Below are 18,255 nucleotides of genomic sequence, written 5' to 3' on the forward strand. Positions count from 1 at the left end.
TTCCCTCCACAGCCTGGTAAGTATATCCATTTGTGTGTAAGTAGTTCTACGGCAGATTTCAGACTGGAAAAGATTTTTATAACCCAACCTTGAACTGTAGCAAGTATAGAATCCCAGCTGGTGAGGCAATAAGCTGCAGCATCAGCCACAGAGCACAAGGACTACCAAGAGGTGCCACAGTGAGCTAACAGGCACTGGGGATGGGCTGAATAGGGCAATTGCTGCCAGCCAGCTCCCTCAGCTCCCGCAGGATCACAAGCACCCTGACACATCCTGGCAAAGTCAGACAGCTCTTCAGGTCTGGGATTACACAAAGCTCTGCCAGATCCCTTCAGCTCTATTCTATTTCCAGTCTTGGTTCCCCATGTACAGCTCTTCCAGCTCACTTCAGTCCTGCCTTGCAACCACATGGACAAGCTATTCTGCCCATCCAGGATGTCTACAGTGAGCACTGACTGAAATTATATTCATGAGCTAGGCAACAAGCCAGGGAACTCTTTTTACTGTCACTCACTTGGCAGTGACTGGAACAATTTATAACAAATTGAAGCGTAAGGACTTGATAATGAAACTATTTCATTCTCATCTCTGATTCAGCTGCCACCTGTAAAACAGCAGCCAGGAACAGGCTCTGGAAATGCACTATAAGACCATTAAACTTCCACCAGGCACTGCCTTCATCTTTATGCCTTTACTTCTGTGCCCACCCACATCAGCTTTGTTATTGTAGATGACTCCTCCTCTAGCTGGTCCCTGAACTGATCAAGGACCCCAGACTGATTTACTGCCACAAGGACACAGAATAATGCAGCTGTCTGCATCTTTTAGACACATATCACGTGCAGAGTCCAAAGCCCCCAGCACTCACATGTCCTTTCCTGTCCAAGTGTCACCCCAGAAAGGGGAGGCAGTGCCTGCTGGAACACCACAGTCTCTTGGGACAGAGGTTTCACATCAAGGACAAAAAAGTGGGGCAGAGACTGTGTTTAGCCACTGACATTTTACAAATGCCTGTGCTAGTATTGTGAACAGCCCTCCTGTCCCAGGAGCAAGTTTCTGATATTCACAGCTGGACTGGCACCGTTTGGTGGTGGTTCTTTCCATCAATGTCAACCCCTTCCCCAAGGTGCTTTATGCTACTATTTTAGCCAAACTGTTCAAAGCTACACAAATTTATAATCTGAAATAATTTTATCAGCTGTTGGGACAATGGCTAACAAGCCTGGGAACACGGTTTTTTAGAACCTCTTTCCATTAGGTTGAAGTCTGGGAAACTGCTGATTTCCCAGTGTGATGACTTTTCACAACCTTATTTGCAAACACTGAGATGCAAATTGGGTTACTGGAACACCTAAAAATACGTATTGTCTTTATTCTTTGTGCTAAATCAGTGACAAGGCCCCGTTTCCCATACAAATTGAACCACTGCTATAAGAACTTTCCATTCAAGGTAAGAAGACTCTAGCCTTTGTGAAAATTGCTGGGCTATTCAGCATTTCCCAGTTAACAAACTGCCCACTAATTTAGCACTAGAAGAGCAGATAGATACCAGGACCTCCCACCTCAATTAGCACCCGATGTCTTTGCCAGAACAGTAGAGCTGTCCAGTACTAGGCTAGGCTAGGCCAAGACACCTCTGGTCCATCACTTCTCTCATGGGAATCAGGTCTTTTTAGACTGTGGAACAAGGTCAAAGGCATCAGGACAATCCAAGAGCCCTTGGTGGAGGATCCCTCAGCCTAGGGTACAGGTACTCTGGGTGCTGCAGCAGTGCTGGGAGAGCAATGCTGCCATCTGGGGACAGCCATGCTTTAGGCTCATTTATGACACGTGGGACGTGTTACGCTGTCACAGTCCTATGGACCAAATAAAAATCATTACAAGTCAGAAGCAGAGACCATGGAACTTGAAGAATGGCAGACCACACAGGTGAGGATGAAAATATCCACCTTTATTTAAAAAGATATAAAGTTCAGCTGAAACCTCCTTACAAATGCTGAACAGTACATGGCAGAGAAAAGTGCAAAGAAAATTCTGCTCATTGATTAAAATGCTCTGAAGTCTGCCATTAGTATGAGATGATCACTGCTACTGACCTTTTTATCTGATGATATAGAAGGATAGGACTGTGTGATTCATAAAAGGACTCTTACACCAAAAAAATTATGATCTTTCATGAACTTGTACTATAAACACAGCAGACATAGATCCTTCTCCTTCCAGGAAGATGCTCCAATACATGTGCAAAAATACAACTGGAGTGATATAAAATAATCAAACACAGCATAATTAACAGAATAACATTCAGACACTTTATTGGATAAGAAGAAAGGCCAGGAAGTGCTTTAGGACACATTAACAGATGGGCTACAGATCTGTTCATCTACCAGCGTAGACTCATCACATTGCAACACAGCTTGTCAAGAGAGACCTGAAAGAAGTTTTAGAAGATTATATTCAGGGAAAGTAGCATGGGGTAGGGAGGAGAGGGGTAGGGAAAGAGACCCAGTACTCATCACAAAACAAACCCACAAAGGAATCTCTCTTACCACTCAATGTCTATGTGGAGATTTTTTTGGTCTACCTACATTGGTTAAGTCACCTGTTAGGTTAGTTCATACCTAAAATGTTTTCCAGTACTAACACGCTTTTTGGAAAGCACACAGAGATAAAGCACTTTTTACTTTCAAAGCTCTCTATGACAATGATGTCGGCTCAGCATCCCTGTGAGGTAGGCAAAAATTAGCTGTTTTCTGAGGCAGAGAAGTTAAATAACTTCCTCAAAGCCATGATGAAGAATGTGTTATTTATTATTAATAGCCTTAAGAACCTGGAATGATATTGTTTTTCACAGACAGGGAATTGGAGGCAACCAGCATCTGCTAGTAAGGAATTACTGATTTTTTCATCTCCTTCTTACTATTGAAATGCTTTGAATCCCCCCCACCTTAAGAAGTGTTCCACAAAGATACACATGTACTAGTGAGCTCTTCCTTCATCTCTGTAACAAAAAGCCCTGGTCCTTTCCCGCAGTAAGGAGACACCCTACACAGGGCGCTTTTTCTTGCTAGGAAAGGGCAGCCTAGATACAATTAGAGTTACATACTCTACTCCACCAATGATCAGATCCTAGATCTTTCCACCCTTACAATTCATTATCAAAGATTTGAGCCAAGTATTAGTTAAGGAATTTAGCTTGAGTACTCTAGTTTATGTAAAAGGAGTAGAAAAAATGTAACTGTCCATTGTTTTAAACTGATGGCTATACAAGAACAAGGTATCACAAAATAAAGCACGCAGCTGCTACACAGGGCAGCAACAAAGCCATGCTAGGATTAACCTAATAAACCTACATATCCCCAGCTGCAAGGTTATAGATTCACCAGCTCTGTCCATATCCCTAGAAAAGCTTTTGCTTTGCCAAAAAGTGAAGTGTGTCTCAGAGCCAGACTAACTGTTCTTTATTCTGTAGGTCCACAAGGAAGTAACAGTAGATACTGTGTTGTGTCTGTATTGAAAACAGTTTCCAAAAGCTTCTTCCTGCATCCAGCTGAGCTGAACTTTTGCATTTTCTCCTCATGTTTCCAATCTAAATGAGTATTTTACTGTAGCAAGCAGCACGCAGTTGCTGAAGTCCATCTCCTCTTTTCTTGTGTCTAGTCAGATTAGAGAGATCTTTTGCCCAATTTTAATAAAAGATGAAACTGTGGCTCATAAAATACACCTCCAAAGAATCCTTCTCATTGACTACAGCTCAGCTGTAAAGCAGGAGACGGACAGCTGGGTAGCACTGGACAACATGAAGCCATAAAAAAATCACTTAACTGTCTATACCACATAATTTTGTACCATGAACTCAGCTTTACCACTGTCAGCACACTCCACTAATATAACAGTCAGCACTTTCAGATGGATGCCCCAAGGGCAACACTTACCTAAGACAGATGTGAGATACCACCATGCTAGTTTATTGCTGGTTTATTGCTCATGTTCAAAAAGCCCTTCAATTAGTGGTTAGCACACTTCCACTTGGTTCAAAAGCAAGGGTGTGCTCCAGGCACCAGCAGCTCTAGTTCAACATCTCTATCAATCCCTTTGAAGCTTTCTACAACACCTGTAAACAAACTTTTCCCCAAACCCCTGCATACAGGAAAGGAATACTTTTTCTCCAACACAGAAGAGAATTCAGTTGCCACTGAGTAACACGGTATGGATCAAATGCATCTTTGCACTGGAAGTCACGCTTTTTCCCAGTTGTGTTTGGCATGTTTTTCACACTGCTACACAATTGCTGAAACAATCAGTTCTCCAAATGGCCACATGAATGTCAAGTGGCAACATCTGCAGGAGAAAACAAAACAAAATCATAAGGTGTATGGGGCAGAAAGAGGTGAGGAACTTCACTTCAGAGCTAACTTAACATTTAAATGTGATTCACTCTGGACTAGTAGGAAAAATCTTGTTAAGAAAAATGGTTTCTTCCTGTTTCCAGCCCTAATTTTTATGCAGAGACAATGCAATAATCCTGATTTCATTTTTCTAAACCTGTATTTTCTCCTATGTTGAACAGAGTTTCTCTTTGGGCTTCTTATAATAAGACACTTGACTGGAATAGTCCAGGCTCCTAAATAAATGGAGAACGATAATTGAAAAAATATCTATTTTTTTAAACTAAGATTTGTTCTTCCACTCAGTTATCCATTAGTCCATATCCAGCCAGAGAAATCTGGCACTATTTTGGCTCTGCCTTAACTCCAAGACTGCCATTTCAAATAATAAATTCTAGGCAATTGCAAAAATTGAAACCATTTGTTTTTCTAGGCATTGAGGGCTTTTCAGTTGTATGATTTGCATTTACAGCTTCAGTTTTCATAGTGGAATACAAATTTTGGCTTAAAGTTTGTGCAGTGGGCTATTCGTGCTCCATTTTAGCACCAACATTCCACAGAGATACATAACACTGAAATTTCTAGACTATCAGGACCAGGCAGAAACAACAGTTAATGAATTAGGATCTAGTGCATTTCAGGGGGCTTGGAAATAAAAGCTCAAAATTTGTCTTGGAAAAACAAAACATACAATAGATGAAGATGAACTATGCTCACAAGGGAGTGAAGTAATAGCACCTACATCGTTGTGATGCTAAACATTTGGCAGTGTTTTCTGTTTACCACACAGGAGACATGAGACTCCTTGACCATGGTAAGAAAAGGAGTGATAAGAGCAATCACTGTGCTTGTGAAGGTAACAGCAAGTGTGTATTTGAGGCTCAATCTTACTTTTGTTGAGTTGACAGTGAAAGAATTCAGTGGCAGAAGGATGAGGTTCTTTAAATGTTTCCTTGTCCTCATGTCACCTTGCTCCACACTGAAGCAAAGCTGTACAGTTCACACCTTCCGAAGAACTGACAAATAACTTTTTAAAGACTGTTGCACAAGCTAACCAAGATCAGAAATCATCAAATTCACATACAATCAACAACTCAACACGGTCTCTCCATTCTTCCCACTGTCCATAGTGGGTCATCTCCCCACATCATCCACTGTTAATTGGCATTAATACTGGATTGTGAGGCCTGTCTCTACAGCTCTCGTTACAGTTTGGGCAGAGCACCGGCTGGTGCCAGCATAATACCAAAAACATAGAAAAGCCCCAGGAGGAGGTTGAGTTTGGCTGTCCGCTGAGGAATTTTGTTGAAGCTCTGACTCCGAAACTGCCTCTCCAGTGAAAAGGCCATGGGGATGGTGAGGAGCGGCAACGCCATGCTGATGGTATAGCGTGTGGCCAGCACACAGAAAATCAGGTAGGGCAAGAAGAGTAGCACGGTGTACAGAATATAGGAGAAGGCAGGACCGATGAGGATAGCCAAGGTGACAATACCCGCCTGCCGATCAGACTCCATGTCCCGCGTGTTGTTGCTGTGCAGGATGGCCTCAGTACTGAGCGCTAGCGGGACAGCGTAGAGCAGCGGCGAGACAGACAGATAACCAACCTGCACAGCATGGGCAAACATGACAGCCAGGGGCCCAAAGGTGATCAGGATCACCACGTCTCCAAGGGCAACATATTTAAATCCAATTCCTGTGGCAAGACACAAGAATAAAATGAAGCATCGTCAAACAACTCAAATGACAGAAGAGAATGGATAACATAATAGATCAGCCCTTCCCACAGAAGTATTGTAAAACAACCAACACACATGTAGCTGTGACCGAGAAGCGTATTTTCTCTTTTTTTCCAAAGATAATAAAGGAAATGAAACTTCTGAATTTCTCCAGTCAAACAATGTAACAGAAACTAAGGGTCAGGTTCTAATACCCATCTTCACATCTAGAAGTACTGATTTCTGCAGAAATCTATAGAAATAAGGTACTTTCTAGTGTCATCAGGCATATTAGAACCTGATCCTGAAGAAATATACAAAGCAGTCAGAACAAAACACAAAACTGGCAGGATTCTTTCCAGGAAAGTAACATAACTGAAAGTTTGACAGCTTGAAACTGACTTTGTTTTCATAATAATTATGTTTGTATCTATTCAATACAGAAATACAATAAAAATATCCTCATCTTATTAAGAACAAACACAAACTGTTCTACTCTCATAATGAAACTCCACCCAAAGAATAACAACAAAACTTTCCAAACCAAAGTAAGAGATGCCACCAACGTAAAAGAACATATGCAGTAAGCTGTACTGCTGAGGCATACGAGATACACATCACAGAAAGTTCCAGCAATAGTTCTGATGAGCGTCTAAAGCCACATATGTAAATAACAATGTCTCAACACCACTTTTCAACTGAAGAACTTCGTGTACCTCTTCCCATGCCTTCCCACAGCAATCAATGAAGAATACAAGTTTATGAACCAGTACTTCAGGAAATACCACCAAATATTTTTAAGGAGGTTAACTAGATAGATCACTTGTGTCTTTTCGAAACCCTTGACAAGTCAACTAGTTCTGTCCCATTTACATTCCCACTCACAGCAAACGGGATACAGCGCTTACCTCCAGTGTAAAGAAAGGAGCTGGAAAGTCCTCCAAAGTAAATCAGGGCCAGGTGCTCCAGCTTGAGCGTTGAGAGAGTGTAGAGCCCGGCCGCACAGATACAGCCCACAGTGTAAAGGAAGACTCCAAACCACACCACGTCCTGGGGCTCCAAAATCTGGTCCACCAACGTCCTGTCATCGCTCTTCTTGTGATCGATGCCTTTGGAGAAGTCGTAGTAGGTGTTCACCAAGTTGCCGGCCCCATGCACGGCCAGGACGGTGACAGCGCTCCCCAGCAGCAGCCTGGGGTCCAGCGTCCCCTCGGCGCGGTACGCCAGGGCGCTGCCGAGCGCCACCGGCGTGAGGGACGCACTGAAGCTCCAGGGTCTGAGCGCCAGCACATAGGCCGCGCATTTCTGCCTCCAGGAGCCGGGGGGGCCCCTCTCAGCGCCCGCCAGCGCGGAGCCGGACTCGTTCCTCTCGCTCCCGCGGGGGGTCTCGGCGCTAATGCTGATCTTCTGCACCAGGTCTCCCGGCCCCATGGCCGTCCCGGCTCACGGCAGCAGCGCCTGCACGGGAAGGGCCGTTAGCGCGGGGTTCCCGCCGCCACGGCCGCGCGCGTGCGGCGCCTCAGGGGGCAGGCGCGCGCCGCCCCCACCCGCCCGCAACAGCCGCGCGCCCCGACCTCCCGCCCGCGCCCGCCGGCCGCTCCTCGCCGCCCCCACCGACTCGCGCAGGGGGTTCCGCGCAGGGGCGCGTACCGGAACGGCGCCCGGTGTAAACATTTAAACGGTCCAACGCCGTCAAGCGCGGCTGTAAGGAGTCACCCTGAAGCACAGCCCACCACGGCTCTACGCGCCATTACGGCAAGGGAACACCTACAGCCGGGCACCGCCCCGGCTGCCCTTGGTCCTGATGTGGACAGCCGGACGCATTTCGGCGGCGCACACTGGGTGCGGCCCCGCACCGCGCTGTTCCCTTCACGCATGCGCAAAAGCGCTACGGGAGGGAGGAGCCAGCCGGAGCCTGGAAGGTGGGCCTAAGCGTGGACGTTTCACCAATAGAACACTCTCAGCCTTCTGATTGGTCAGTTTTACTGCCACTCACTCCCGGTTAGCTTGATGATTGGCAGGAAGGGGACGGCATCTCCTTGCGATTCCTTGGGAAAAGGGGCGGAGCTGCGAGCGCTCCTTCCCTTTTGCTCTTTTTCTACTGGTCAGATGAGGTGCTTATCAAAGTCCTTCTGTCAGGCTATTGGCTAGTAGTGGCTCGCCGGTCCGTCAGGCGCGGCGGAGGGGAGGGCGCGGGGCCCGGAGCTGGGGAACCGGCGGCGGTCGGGGCGGAGGCGGTGAGTGCGGCTCCGGAGCCTCCCCTCAGCATCGCCTCCCCCTTCCTTCACCCCACCTCCCGTCACGGCCCCGCCACCATGGCCCTCCCGCGCCCTATCAGCAGCACCGGCTTCTCGGCCCCGCGCTGCGGTTCCCCGCCCAGACCCGCCCGCCCGAGCCCCGCGACCCCCGCGGTGCCGCTGGAGGCCCCGTCCCCGCTCCGGCGGCGGTGCCCGCCCTGCCCTGCCTCACCCTTCCCTCACTCCCGGCCTGTGGAACGCCGGTCATGCGATCCCCGCGGGCTCGGGCCTGCCGGCTCCTGCCCGCCGGCCGCCGCGTCCCCCCGCGGGTGCGGCGGGGAGGGAGCCCCGCGCAGGGCCGGCCCGGCCGGCGGGGATGGGGCTGCTCCCTTGGCCCGGGGGAGGTTCTCCGAGCTCCCAGCCGCGGGGGAGCCCTGAAGCCACCTCACGGTGTAATCCCGGTGGATCTTTGCGTGGGGAATATTTAGGGAGAGAGAAGTCGAATTTTCGGTGCCTTGTGTCGCTGTGGGGCCTTCTGTCGAGTACTCGGGTTGGGCTTATGTAACCTGAAAATCGAGGAGTTCAAACCTCTAAAATATTCTCCACATAAAGAGAGACTCGTGAGAGAGTTTGGTTATGTGTTGTGATAGTAAACATCCTGTTGCAATGATTGGTGTTGCTATAGTTAGACTTCCCATCTCTAAATATCTACTGGAGAATGTAACAGGCCCTGAGTGCTGAGTCTTCCTTGTGTTGGTATAAAATGAGAATTTCTGTGGAGAAACTTGGATGAAAATGTTCAAAGAGGAGTCAGATATGATAATGATATAATCATGGGAATGATTGTGGTGACTTGTTGTAGGATAAACCCTAATCTGACCTTGCTATTTTTCAGCTATTGCATGACTCTGGATTTAGAATTAGATCACCACGGGGTGGGCAGCTGACCTACTGGAGTGTATTTGGGTATTTGAGGAACTGGAGAGCAAGTAGACTGTTGTATGGTGATACAGTTTTATCACAGGGTTGCAAGGCTTAAGGAATGGTTGTGACTTGTAATTTTATGCTTTGCTGGTACAGCATCCTTGCATGCAATGGAATGTGTGTTTTGGAAACAGCAGGGACAGCATTAAGAAAGAAGCTCAGAGATTTCTACAGCTGAAAGCAGTAAGAAAAGTCTTTTTCTGAACAACTTGCAGGACTTGATGCCCCAAAGCCCCAACATACCACCATCATGTCGGGCACTGTGTCCATTCTCCAACAATTTGCCAACGGCTTGAAGAGTCGCAGTGAAGAGACGAGGGCGAAAGCTGCCAAGGACTTGCAGCATTATGTCACCATGGAGCTCCGCGAAGTGAGTGCTGCAAATGAGATCGTTTATCCCTGTTTGTCGTATGAGCGTAGGGCTGAGTACTTTGGGGATGGAGGTTTTGGAAATATGGAAGCTGGTCTTAAGAGAGGAGGTGGGGCATAGCCGGGGGCTTACCTTCACCCCAGCGTGTAGGAGAGATGAATGAGTTGGTGACACAGACAGTCTATCAAGCACCAGAATAAATAAACATGACATGTCTAGGGCACAAAGAAGAGACACTGTTTTACGTTTATAATGTATGGTTGGTTTAATTTGTTTCTGTTTAAGTGACATAAGAAGCATTGTCTTTATGGAGGTTTTGGGGGGTGGGAAGGAATGAAAAAATGCTAAAAGCTGATTTGAACTTTTTCTTTTTACAGATGAGTCAGGAAGAATCTACCAGGTTTTATGATCAGCTGAACCATCACATATTTGAGCTGGTCTCCAGCTCCGATGCAAATGAAAGGAAGGGTGGCATTCTAGCTATAGGTGAGTGAAAGTGCTTAATGCCTCTGGCGAGTTTTCTCTTCACACATCTGTCTTTAGGGACAAATTTTCAAAAGGAATGAGCTTTTATAACTGGGCCCTTACATCTGACTGCTCAGTATGCTGGGTGTGTGCTAGTTGCTGGGCTCTGAAAAACTGTCTGTAAGTGTCAGCACGGGAGCTGCTGAGTGGCTGAAAACCTGGTGCTTAATGGGCTCTGAGCTCTTCTGGGAGCCCAGCATCAAATGTGAGTGCTGAGCTCAGCTGAGAACAGCTTGTGCTGTCCATTTATATGTATCAGGGTGGTCTGACTTTTCTCAGCTTTCTTCTGAGGAGATTGATTCTTGTTATTGAATTTACCTGGCTCAATAACAGCAGCTTCCACCCCTGACTGAGGGAGAACCTACAGCATTGCTCCCTTTCTCTACAGCGAGCCTTATCGGTGTTGAAGGAGGTAATGCCACCCGTATCGGCAGGTTTGCCAACTACCTGAGGAACCTCTTGCCATCCAATGACCCTGTTGTAATGGAGATGGCCTCCAAGGCTATCGGGCGGCTTGCGATGGCAGGTGACACCTTCACAGCTGAGTATGTGGAGTTTGAGGTGAAACGAGCTCTGGAATGGCTGGGAGCTGACAGGAATGAAGGTCGAAGACATGCAGCTGTAAGTGATTTATTGTTTTTCTTCACTTGTCTTGGAATGGGATGGTTAGGATTAGCCAACAGTGATGGATGTGCACAGAAAGCTGTGGAAAAGCTCTGCTCAGAATCAGAAAGGCTGCCAGTCTAAGTATCTGTTACAGATATGGTGCTGCCTCATTGCTTCTGCCTTAGCCCAGTGACTAAAGTCTGAGACACCATTGTGCCAGGAGCTGTAAAAGTATGGAGCTGAAAACAGCCCAGGCTCACAGTCATTAACGGCCTAAAGAAGTGATCTACGGTCTAGAAATTAAGAGGTTTGTTAATGGGTGCTCATCCTCACAGATTGTTACTGTTTGTCTTCCCACCTCCAGGTTCTTGTCCTGCGTGAGCTGGCAATCAGCGTGCCTACCTTCTTCTTCCAACAAGTGCAGCCATTTTTTGACAATATATTTGTGGCCGTGTGGGATCCCAAACAGGCCATCCGAGAGGGAGCTGTTTCTGCCTTAAGAGCCTGCCTTATCCTCACCACCCAACGTGAGCCGAAAGAGATGCAGAAGCCCCAGTGGTACAGAGTAAGAAAATAAGTTTGTTTTGAAGCAGCTCCTCATAATGCAATGCAAATGATCAAATGCCAGTTTTTAGAAGATCAGTCTAAGTTAAGAACCTGTGTTACCTGTGTCAGAATGTCCAGTTGTCAGTAGAAAACTGCCTTCACTTGAAAGGGTTGAAAATATAATGACTTACAAAAATGAGTACTTCCTTTAACCCCATGTAAAGGTAAGCAAGAGAATTAATTCCATCAAGAATCTATTACTCTGTCTGCAGCTCATTTTCAGCTGTTGAGCGTGACCTAGTTTTACAGCCATGCAGTCATCTATCGTCCTCTCTTACTAGCAGATGGTTTTATTAGTGTAGATAAACCATGAGTGAAAAGGTAAGGGTTCTTTTGCCTGAACCTTAGCTTTGCTGCCACTGTCACTTGGATTCAAGCTTCATTATATCAAATAAGGATTTGGCAGTGCAGCCAAATGGTGTGAACTTGGATTTCTCATAGTCAAATATGTGATGCAGATATGGATGAAGTTTATACCATGGCATGGTTGACTGGCTGTTTGATTAATGCTGTTGAAAGTGCTCAGCAGCAGAGTCCGCAACTTCTGGGTGAATCTGAATTTTGTGGTGTTGTACTCTGTTATTACTCAATTGAGGTTTGTGGCTACTCTTGCAAAATTACAGGGCATCAGTAACTCTTGACTGGTAGTACTACTTTATTTCCGCAGGCTTTGTTTGTACATGATCACAGAGACTTTTTTTCTTTTTCCCCAAGCATACATATGAAGAGGCTGAGAAAGGCTTCGATGAGACTTTGGCCAAAGAAAAAGGAATGAACCGTGATGACCGAATCCATGGTGCCTTACTGATCCTCAATGAGCTAGTGAGAATCAGCAGTATGGAGGGAGAGGTGAGCAAATTAACAAGATGGGGATTATGGCTTTTGGTTGCCAGATTGATTGACAATGTGTAGCATCTCAGCAATCAGTGGAACTACCCCATTGTGTCTGAAATGGGGTTGCTGGGCTGAAAAGTCATCTGAACATAGTCAGAGTGTTGATTATTACAAATGAAAGTCTGTCAGAAATAACAGTGACAAGTTTGGGATGAGTAGGTGTTAAGCTCTGATGGAAAGTGCTATTAACTGGATTAATTACAACAAAAAAAGGATTTTATATAGAATGAGGGCTCTCTTCGTATTAGACACCAAAATATTTTTGCTGGATTTTGCATGGTTGATGCTTTACAGCCATTTGTATATCAATGATGCTGCTCAGGAGATTTGGATAGCACTGTGTTGGGAATCACTTATTCAGCTACTTCAAATAAAAAATCCTGTGTTTCTACTTTGTCCAGCGCCTTAGAGAGGAGATGGAAGAGATCACTCAGCAGCAGCTTGTGCATGACAAGTACTGCAAAGACCTGATGGGCTTCAGTACCAAACCTCGCCACATCACTCCCTTCACTAGCTTCCAGTCTCTTCAGCCCTCCCAGTCAAACGCTTTGGCTGGTCTTCTGGGGTACAGTGCGCACCAAGGAATCATGGGGTTCGCAACCTCACCTGTCCCAGCAAAGTCTACATTGGTAGAAAGTCGATGCTGCAGGGATCTAATGGAAGAGAAGTTTGATCAAGTAAGTGTTTGTTCTTCAACTTGTCTTCCACCAGCACTGATTCTTGTAGAGTGATTGTCCTCCATGTCCTTACTTAGCAGGTAATACTGCCTAGTATTGAACTGAAGCACCAAAACCCATTAGTTATATGTATCTTGGCTTTGTCACTGTCTTAGAGCAAGTGATTTACCTTCTTTGGAAGCAATCTTAATTAGCCATTTTTCTGATGGACTCTGAAGCCAAATGCCAGTAGAATGCCTTATAGCGTGCGGGTAATAAACATTCATGCATTACTGCCCATGGCCACCCTTCAAAGCCCAATCTATCTCTTTTCAGGTGTGCCAGTGGGTTCTCAAGTGCAGAACCAGCAAAAATTCTTTGATCCAGATGACGGTTCTCAATCTGCTACCACGGTTGGCGGCTTTTCGGCCTTCAGCATTCACAGGTGACAAGACAGATGGTTGGATATTAGAAGTGTTGCTGCAATTGAGCTGGAAGTTATCCAGTTTTCTTTGGTCCAGATGAGCTTGTGCAGGCAATGCAGCGGTACAAATATGCTTGTAAGATGAACGAATTCCTCTGTGGGAGGACAGTCTTTTTTTCTGAATAAGCGTGACTTCATATCTGATGCCAAAGTGTTGCTCTGATGAAGAAAATGGATTGAAAACTATTGTCTAAATTCCGTGATCAATACCCTAAGAGAGAGAACCTCCTTTTTGTGTTGTGTTCTTTTGTTGTTGTTATCAGAGTTGGAGGCAAGTCACAAGCTGCTCTAAGTGAGTTGGAACAAACTTGGTGTTATTATTTCAACTTTCCAATTAACCACTGTAAAAACAAGATGCTTGGATCTTATTTGCCTATAGAACTTGTTGCGATGTTTTTTCTCCCAGTTCTTTTATTTTGGTGATTTTTTTGTTGTTGTTCTTGTTGTTAAGAGAAAGCCTTCTGGGCTTTAAACATTTTATATGGTGAGGTGTGTTTGCTGCTGCTCATGTCAGCAAATTTTGTGTCTGTTCCCTTGTATTTGTGAAGATTTTGTTGCAAATGTGATGCAACTGCATGAATCTAAACAAGTTCCAATATCCTTATTTTCCTGTCTTGTGGGCAGCTGATCAGTATCTTCCCGACACCATGAATCACGTTCTCAGCTGTGTGAAGAAGGAGAAGGAGAGAACAGCAGCCTTCCAGGCCTTGGGTTTGCTTTCTGTGGCTGTGAGGTCTGAGTTTCAAGCTTACCTGCCAAAAGTCCTTGAAATCATAAAAGCAGCTCTTCCACCAAAGGACTTTGCTCACAAGTAAGTCTGTGAAGGTTAGAGAAAGAAACTGAAACACCTGTTCTTTGTGTAGATTTGTGATGTGGAATCAAATTATTGTATTAATATCAGTGGTGCTTCTGTTAAGACTGATGACACAGAAGTGGGATGAGGAGAGATGTTTGAAAAATAGCAGCTCCTCTTGAATAACTTTTATGTGGTCCCTTTCCAGGAGGCAGAAGTCTGTGCAGGTTGACGCCACAGTCTTCACCTGCATTAGTATGCTGGCACGAGCCATGGGACCCAGTATCCAGCAGGATATCAAAGAGCTTTTGGAACCCATGCTGGCTGTGGGCCTGAGGTGAGGACAAGGCACGGGAGCACATTGTTCTGTTAGCCACTGGATGGCATTGTTGATTTTACAGAATGAGACCTTGAAATTCTTCAGGTTTAGAAGGAGGATTCTTGCTTTTAAATGATCTTCCAGAAGATCAGTTTAGCTCTTTCAGAAGAATAATATGTTTTAAGTGTTAATGTGTTTATTGAGTTACTTAAGAGCATTGGTCTCTGTGTAAAGAAATCTACTTGTAGAACAACTAGTGAATTCAGAAGCAATCTCCTTTACTTCCTGCTATTCAAACACTTTTGGCAACAGCCTGCAAAAATTTAAAAAGCTTCTGAAGGCCAGCAGGTTTCTGCCATATCGAATTGGCAGGGAAGGAGAATTGAAGAGCTGAATTATTTGCTCCTAGCTTCTTTCACCGTTGGAGCTGACAGTTCCTATTGGAAATTTCCTAGCTTGTGAAACTGTAAGTATGGGAGGATATGGAGAAAGTACCCAAGTGATACAAAGCTGTTTAGATTAGATTAATGTTAACATCTGGAAGTGAATTTAGTTACCTTTGTGTCTAAAAAGCACAAGTATAAGGAATCACATTTGTAACAGTATTCTAACAGTGTTGCCAAATGTAGCAATGTGTGCTGTGGTCTGGGCAGTTTGCTCACCAGGTTCATGCAAGGTCATCCTGCCTGAGTTCATGCACTTGTGCTCCGCTTTCAGGTGTTGCTGTGATGTGTGAATGCCCACAATTATCTTCTGATGGGCAAAGGCATAAACAAAAAGGTGAAATATGCACCTCACTGTTTCTGTTCTAATGACTATCTGCCTGCTTCTTGCCCTCAGCCCTGCTCTGACAGCCGTGCTGTATGACTTGAGTCGTCAGATCCCCCAGCTGAAGAAAGATATCCAGGATGGGCTGCTGAAAATGCTCTCCCTTGTTCTAATGCACAAGCCTCTGCGACATCCAGGCATGCCCAAGGGCCTTGCCCACCAGCTTGCCTCCCCTAGCCTCACCAACATCCCAGAGGCCAGCGATGTGGGTAGCATCACCCTTGCCCTTCGTACGCTAGGGAGCTTTGAGTTTGAAGGTAAGATGAAATAAGGAAGCAGGGGGCCAAGGCATATGGGATATAAACACTAGTGCACTGGAGTAGAGTACAAGTAGCAGGAATACTTTGTTAAAACTCCTGTTTCCTGGTAAGACCAGTAATTGAAGTGTAAACCTGTGTTAAACTCCCCATCTTTTTCTTTCTAGGCCACTCTCTGACTCAGTTTGTTCGGCACTGTGCAGACCACTTTCTGAACAGCGAGCACAAGGAGATTCGGATGGAAGCAGCCCGCACGTGCTCTCGCTTGCTCACGCCTTCCATCCACTTGATCAGTGGCCATGCACATGTGGTCAGTCAGACTGCAGTGCAGGTTGTGGCTGACGTTCTGAGCAAACTGCTTGTGGTTGGAATAACTGACCCAGGTTTGTGTGGGGTTCAGGAAGAAAAGGAGTTCTCCAACATGTTAATTTTAGCACATGAGCAGGTCATATTAATGTTGTGGTAGAATTTGAACATATTTGCCACTAACGTAAGCTGTCCTTCTTTGCAAGATAAAAACATCTCTCAATTTCTCTTCCCATGTCTTGATTTTTGAGATATTGAGAGAACAGTACTGCAAAATGCTCAGACTGTGCCCTTGGTAATCCTTTGAACTAGAGCCTTGAGAGTTCTTTTGCTGCTATACTGTGTCATGACCTTTAACTTTGTAGTTTGGGAAGGGATTGGTCCCTCCTGTTGAATCTTCCTACCTGATTTTTTTTTTTTTTTTATGCTTTTGGTTGTAATAAAGTAACCTGAGATGAGTTTGTTTTCTGCACACTGCCTCTAAATGTGCCACTTGTACTGATCTGGGTATTGGGGCAGCACTGAATCTGTTGGGCTGACCTATGCAGTTTCTCCTGTGTGGAACACTGATATGTATTGTCTCAAGCTGGGGAAGTTCTCAGCATTTCCCTGAGGCTGTGAAGAATTTTTGAGGTCAGTTTGTGAATAAGGCCAATAATAAGGAGTTTACTGCTTTTAAAGAGAAACAAATGTGTGTTCTTGCAGATCCAGACATACGTTTTTGTGTGTTGGCTTCTCTGGATGAGCGATTTGATGCTCACCTTGCCCAGGCGGAAAATTTGCAAGCTCTTTTTGTGGCCCTGAATGATCAAGTATTTGAAATCCGAGAGCTGGCCATCTGTACTGTGGGTCGTCTGAGCAGCATGAACCCTGCTTTTGTCATGCCTTTCCTGCGCAAGATGTTAATCCAGGTAATGAAGAGGGTTGCCTGCAGTGAAAATAGAGTGCCTGGTGTTGAGATTAAGATGGTGCTAAAGAACTGGGCTATCTAGTTGCAGTGGATGTGTGGGAGAGTGGGAGAGTATCTCCCTTTTCGGAAAAGATTTATTACCCAACTTAGTAGGTTGCAGGAAGTCTTTTTAGTGATAGATGTTTCGACCAAAGCTCTAAGGGTGTAAGAAAAAAAACACCAGCTGTTGTAATTTTACCCCACAGTCATCATGCAGGAGTGCTTTCCGTCTGTATGGAGGAAGAATGTTCTGTGCTTCTTTTAGGTGAATGTATGGCACCACTTCATAAATGTAGATGGTTTTGGAGCCATCTATTCAGTTTTAGGCTTATTAATTTTAGCTTCATTTAGACATAAATGACTGAATTGAGCCTAAATGTAGAACACCCTTTACAGGTGCTGAGATTGTTTCTTTCTGTTGTCACTGGACAGAAGAGGAGGAAATCCAAAGAATTTTTGCCTAGCTTTATGTTTCCTGTTCTCATGCTTCCATTGTCTTTTCTGCAGATTCTAACTGAGCTGGAACACAGTGGTGTTGGCAGGATTAAAGAGCAAAGTGCCAGGATGTTGGGTCACCTGGTTTCTAACGCTCCACGCCTCATTCGCCCGTACATGGAGCCTATTCTTAAGGTAGAGTTTCTGTACATTTCCTGGTGACTTTGGAGTGAGATGATACAGCAAGTGGATATGTGACCGTCAGGAGCTGCAGTTCTTTTACTTCATCATAGCAGGAAAAAATCAGATTGGCGTGGGTAAAACCCCCAGTAATACATGTATGTGACAGCGTAGCCTATTTTGATTCTGGATTTGCACAAATGTTGTGAAATTACTTTTGTAATGCTTGCCATGATGCAAGTTGAGCCCCTGTGGAATCAATTTTGGGTGCAAACAAGCAGAAAGACTATTTTGGGTATTGTATGTACAGCAAGGGGTCTTCTAAACACATTCTAATTTGTTCCCCTGTCACCTACCAGGCACTGATTGTGAAACTGAAAGATCCTGATCCAGATCCAAATCCAGGAGTGATTAACAACGTCCTGGCTACCATAGGGGAGCTTGCACAGGTAAGGATACTGCGGGTACCTCTTTGTTGTCCTTGTCAGTTGTTAAGCTTCTGGCCATGCTAGATGAAGGACTTTGAATTTTGTCTTTCAATAGGTCAGTGGGCTGGAGATGAGGAAGTGGGTAGATGAGCTTTTCATTATAATTATGGACATGCTACAGGACTCCTCCCTGCTGGCTAAAAGACAAGTAAGTGTTTGATAACTACATTAAACTTGCCATCTGCTGTGACCAAAGCTGTAATGAAAAATCCATATGTCCTATTGTAGCTGCTAA

The 18,255-nt window shown here is 45.3% G+C and overlaps 2 protein-coding genes across 5 annotated transcripts in view; one reads left to right on the forward strand and one right to left on the reverse strand.

The window, feature by feature from the left end:
• Positions 1–1,930: 1,930 nt before the first annotated feature.
• On the reverse strand, positions 1,931–7,965 carry UBIAD1 (UbiA prenyltransferase domain containing 1). 2 transcript variants are annotated; one of them, XM_082069560.1, is made up of 4 exons: positions 7,754–7,965; positions 7,012–7,561; positions 5,993–6,081; positions 1,931–4,341 (listed from the first exon to the last, which is right to left on the reverse strand). In XM_082069560.1, exons 2-4 carry the CDS (start codon positions 7,532–7,534, stop codon positions 4,273–4,275), a joined length of 681 nt encoding a protein of 226 aa, XP_081925686.1. In that variant the 5' UTR covers positions 7,535–7,561; positions 7,754–7,965; the 3' UTR covers positions 1,931–4,272. The 2 variants fall into 2 exon arrangements, with proteins under 2 accessions (XP_081925686.1, XP_081925685.1); XM_082069559.1 differs by having other exon boundaries at positions 1,931–6,081.
• A 303-nt stretch (positions 7,966–8,268) lies between these two features.
• MTOR (mechanistic target of rapamycin kinase) overlaps positions 8,269–18,255 on the forward strand; it is a 54,091-nt gene continuing 44,104 nt past the window's right edge. For all 3 annotated transcript variants that reach the window (XM_082069680.1, XM_082069681.1, XM_082069682.1), the window contains exons 1-16: positions 8,269–8,340; positions 9,540–9,694; positions 10,072–10,180; positions 10,608–10,840; positions 11,190–11,390; positions 12,146–12,280; positions 12,727–13,002; positions 13,318–13,426; positions 14,090–14,276; positions 14,467–14,595; positions 15,418–15,662; positions 15,830–16,045; positions 16,674–16,879; positions 17,425–17,547; positions 17,892–17,981; positions 18,076–18,168. In XM_082069680.1, the coding sequence (XP_081925806.1) occupies positions 9,575–9,694; positions 10,072–10,180; positions 10,608–10,840; positions 11,190–11,390; positions 12,146–12,280; positions 12,727–13,002; positions 13,318–13,426; positions 14,090–14,276; positions 14,467–14,595; positions 15,418–15,662; positions 15,830–16,045; positions 16,674–16,879; positions 17,425–17,547; positions 17,892–17,981; positions 18,076–18,168 (2,472 nt within the window). In that variant the 5' untranslated portion in view covers positions 8,269–8,340; positions 9,540–9,574. The remainder of the gene's footprint in view (positions 8,341–9,539; positions 9,695–10,071; positions 10,181–10,607; positions 10,841–11,189; positions 11,391–12,145; positions 12,281–12,726; positions 13,003–13,317; positions 13,427–14,089; positions 14,277–14,466; positions 14,596–15,417; positions 15,663–15,829; positions 16,046–16,673; positions 16,880–17,424; positions 17,548–17,891; positions 17,982–18,075; positions 18,169–18,255) is intronic.

The sequence above is a fragment of the Streptopelia decaocto genome (genome assembly GCF_964273445.1).
Source record: "Streptopelia decaocto genome assembly, chromosome: 20".
Taxonomy (NCBI): domain Eukaryota; kingdom Metazoa; phylum Chordata; class Aves; order Columbiformes; family Columbidae; genus Streptopelia; species Streptopelia decaocto.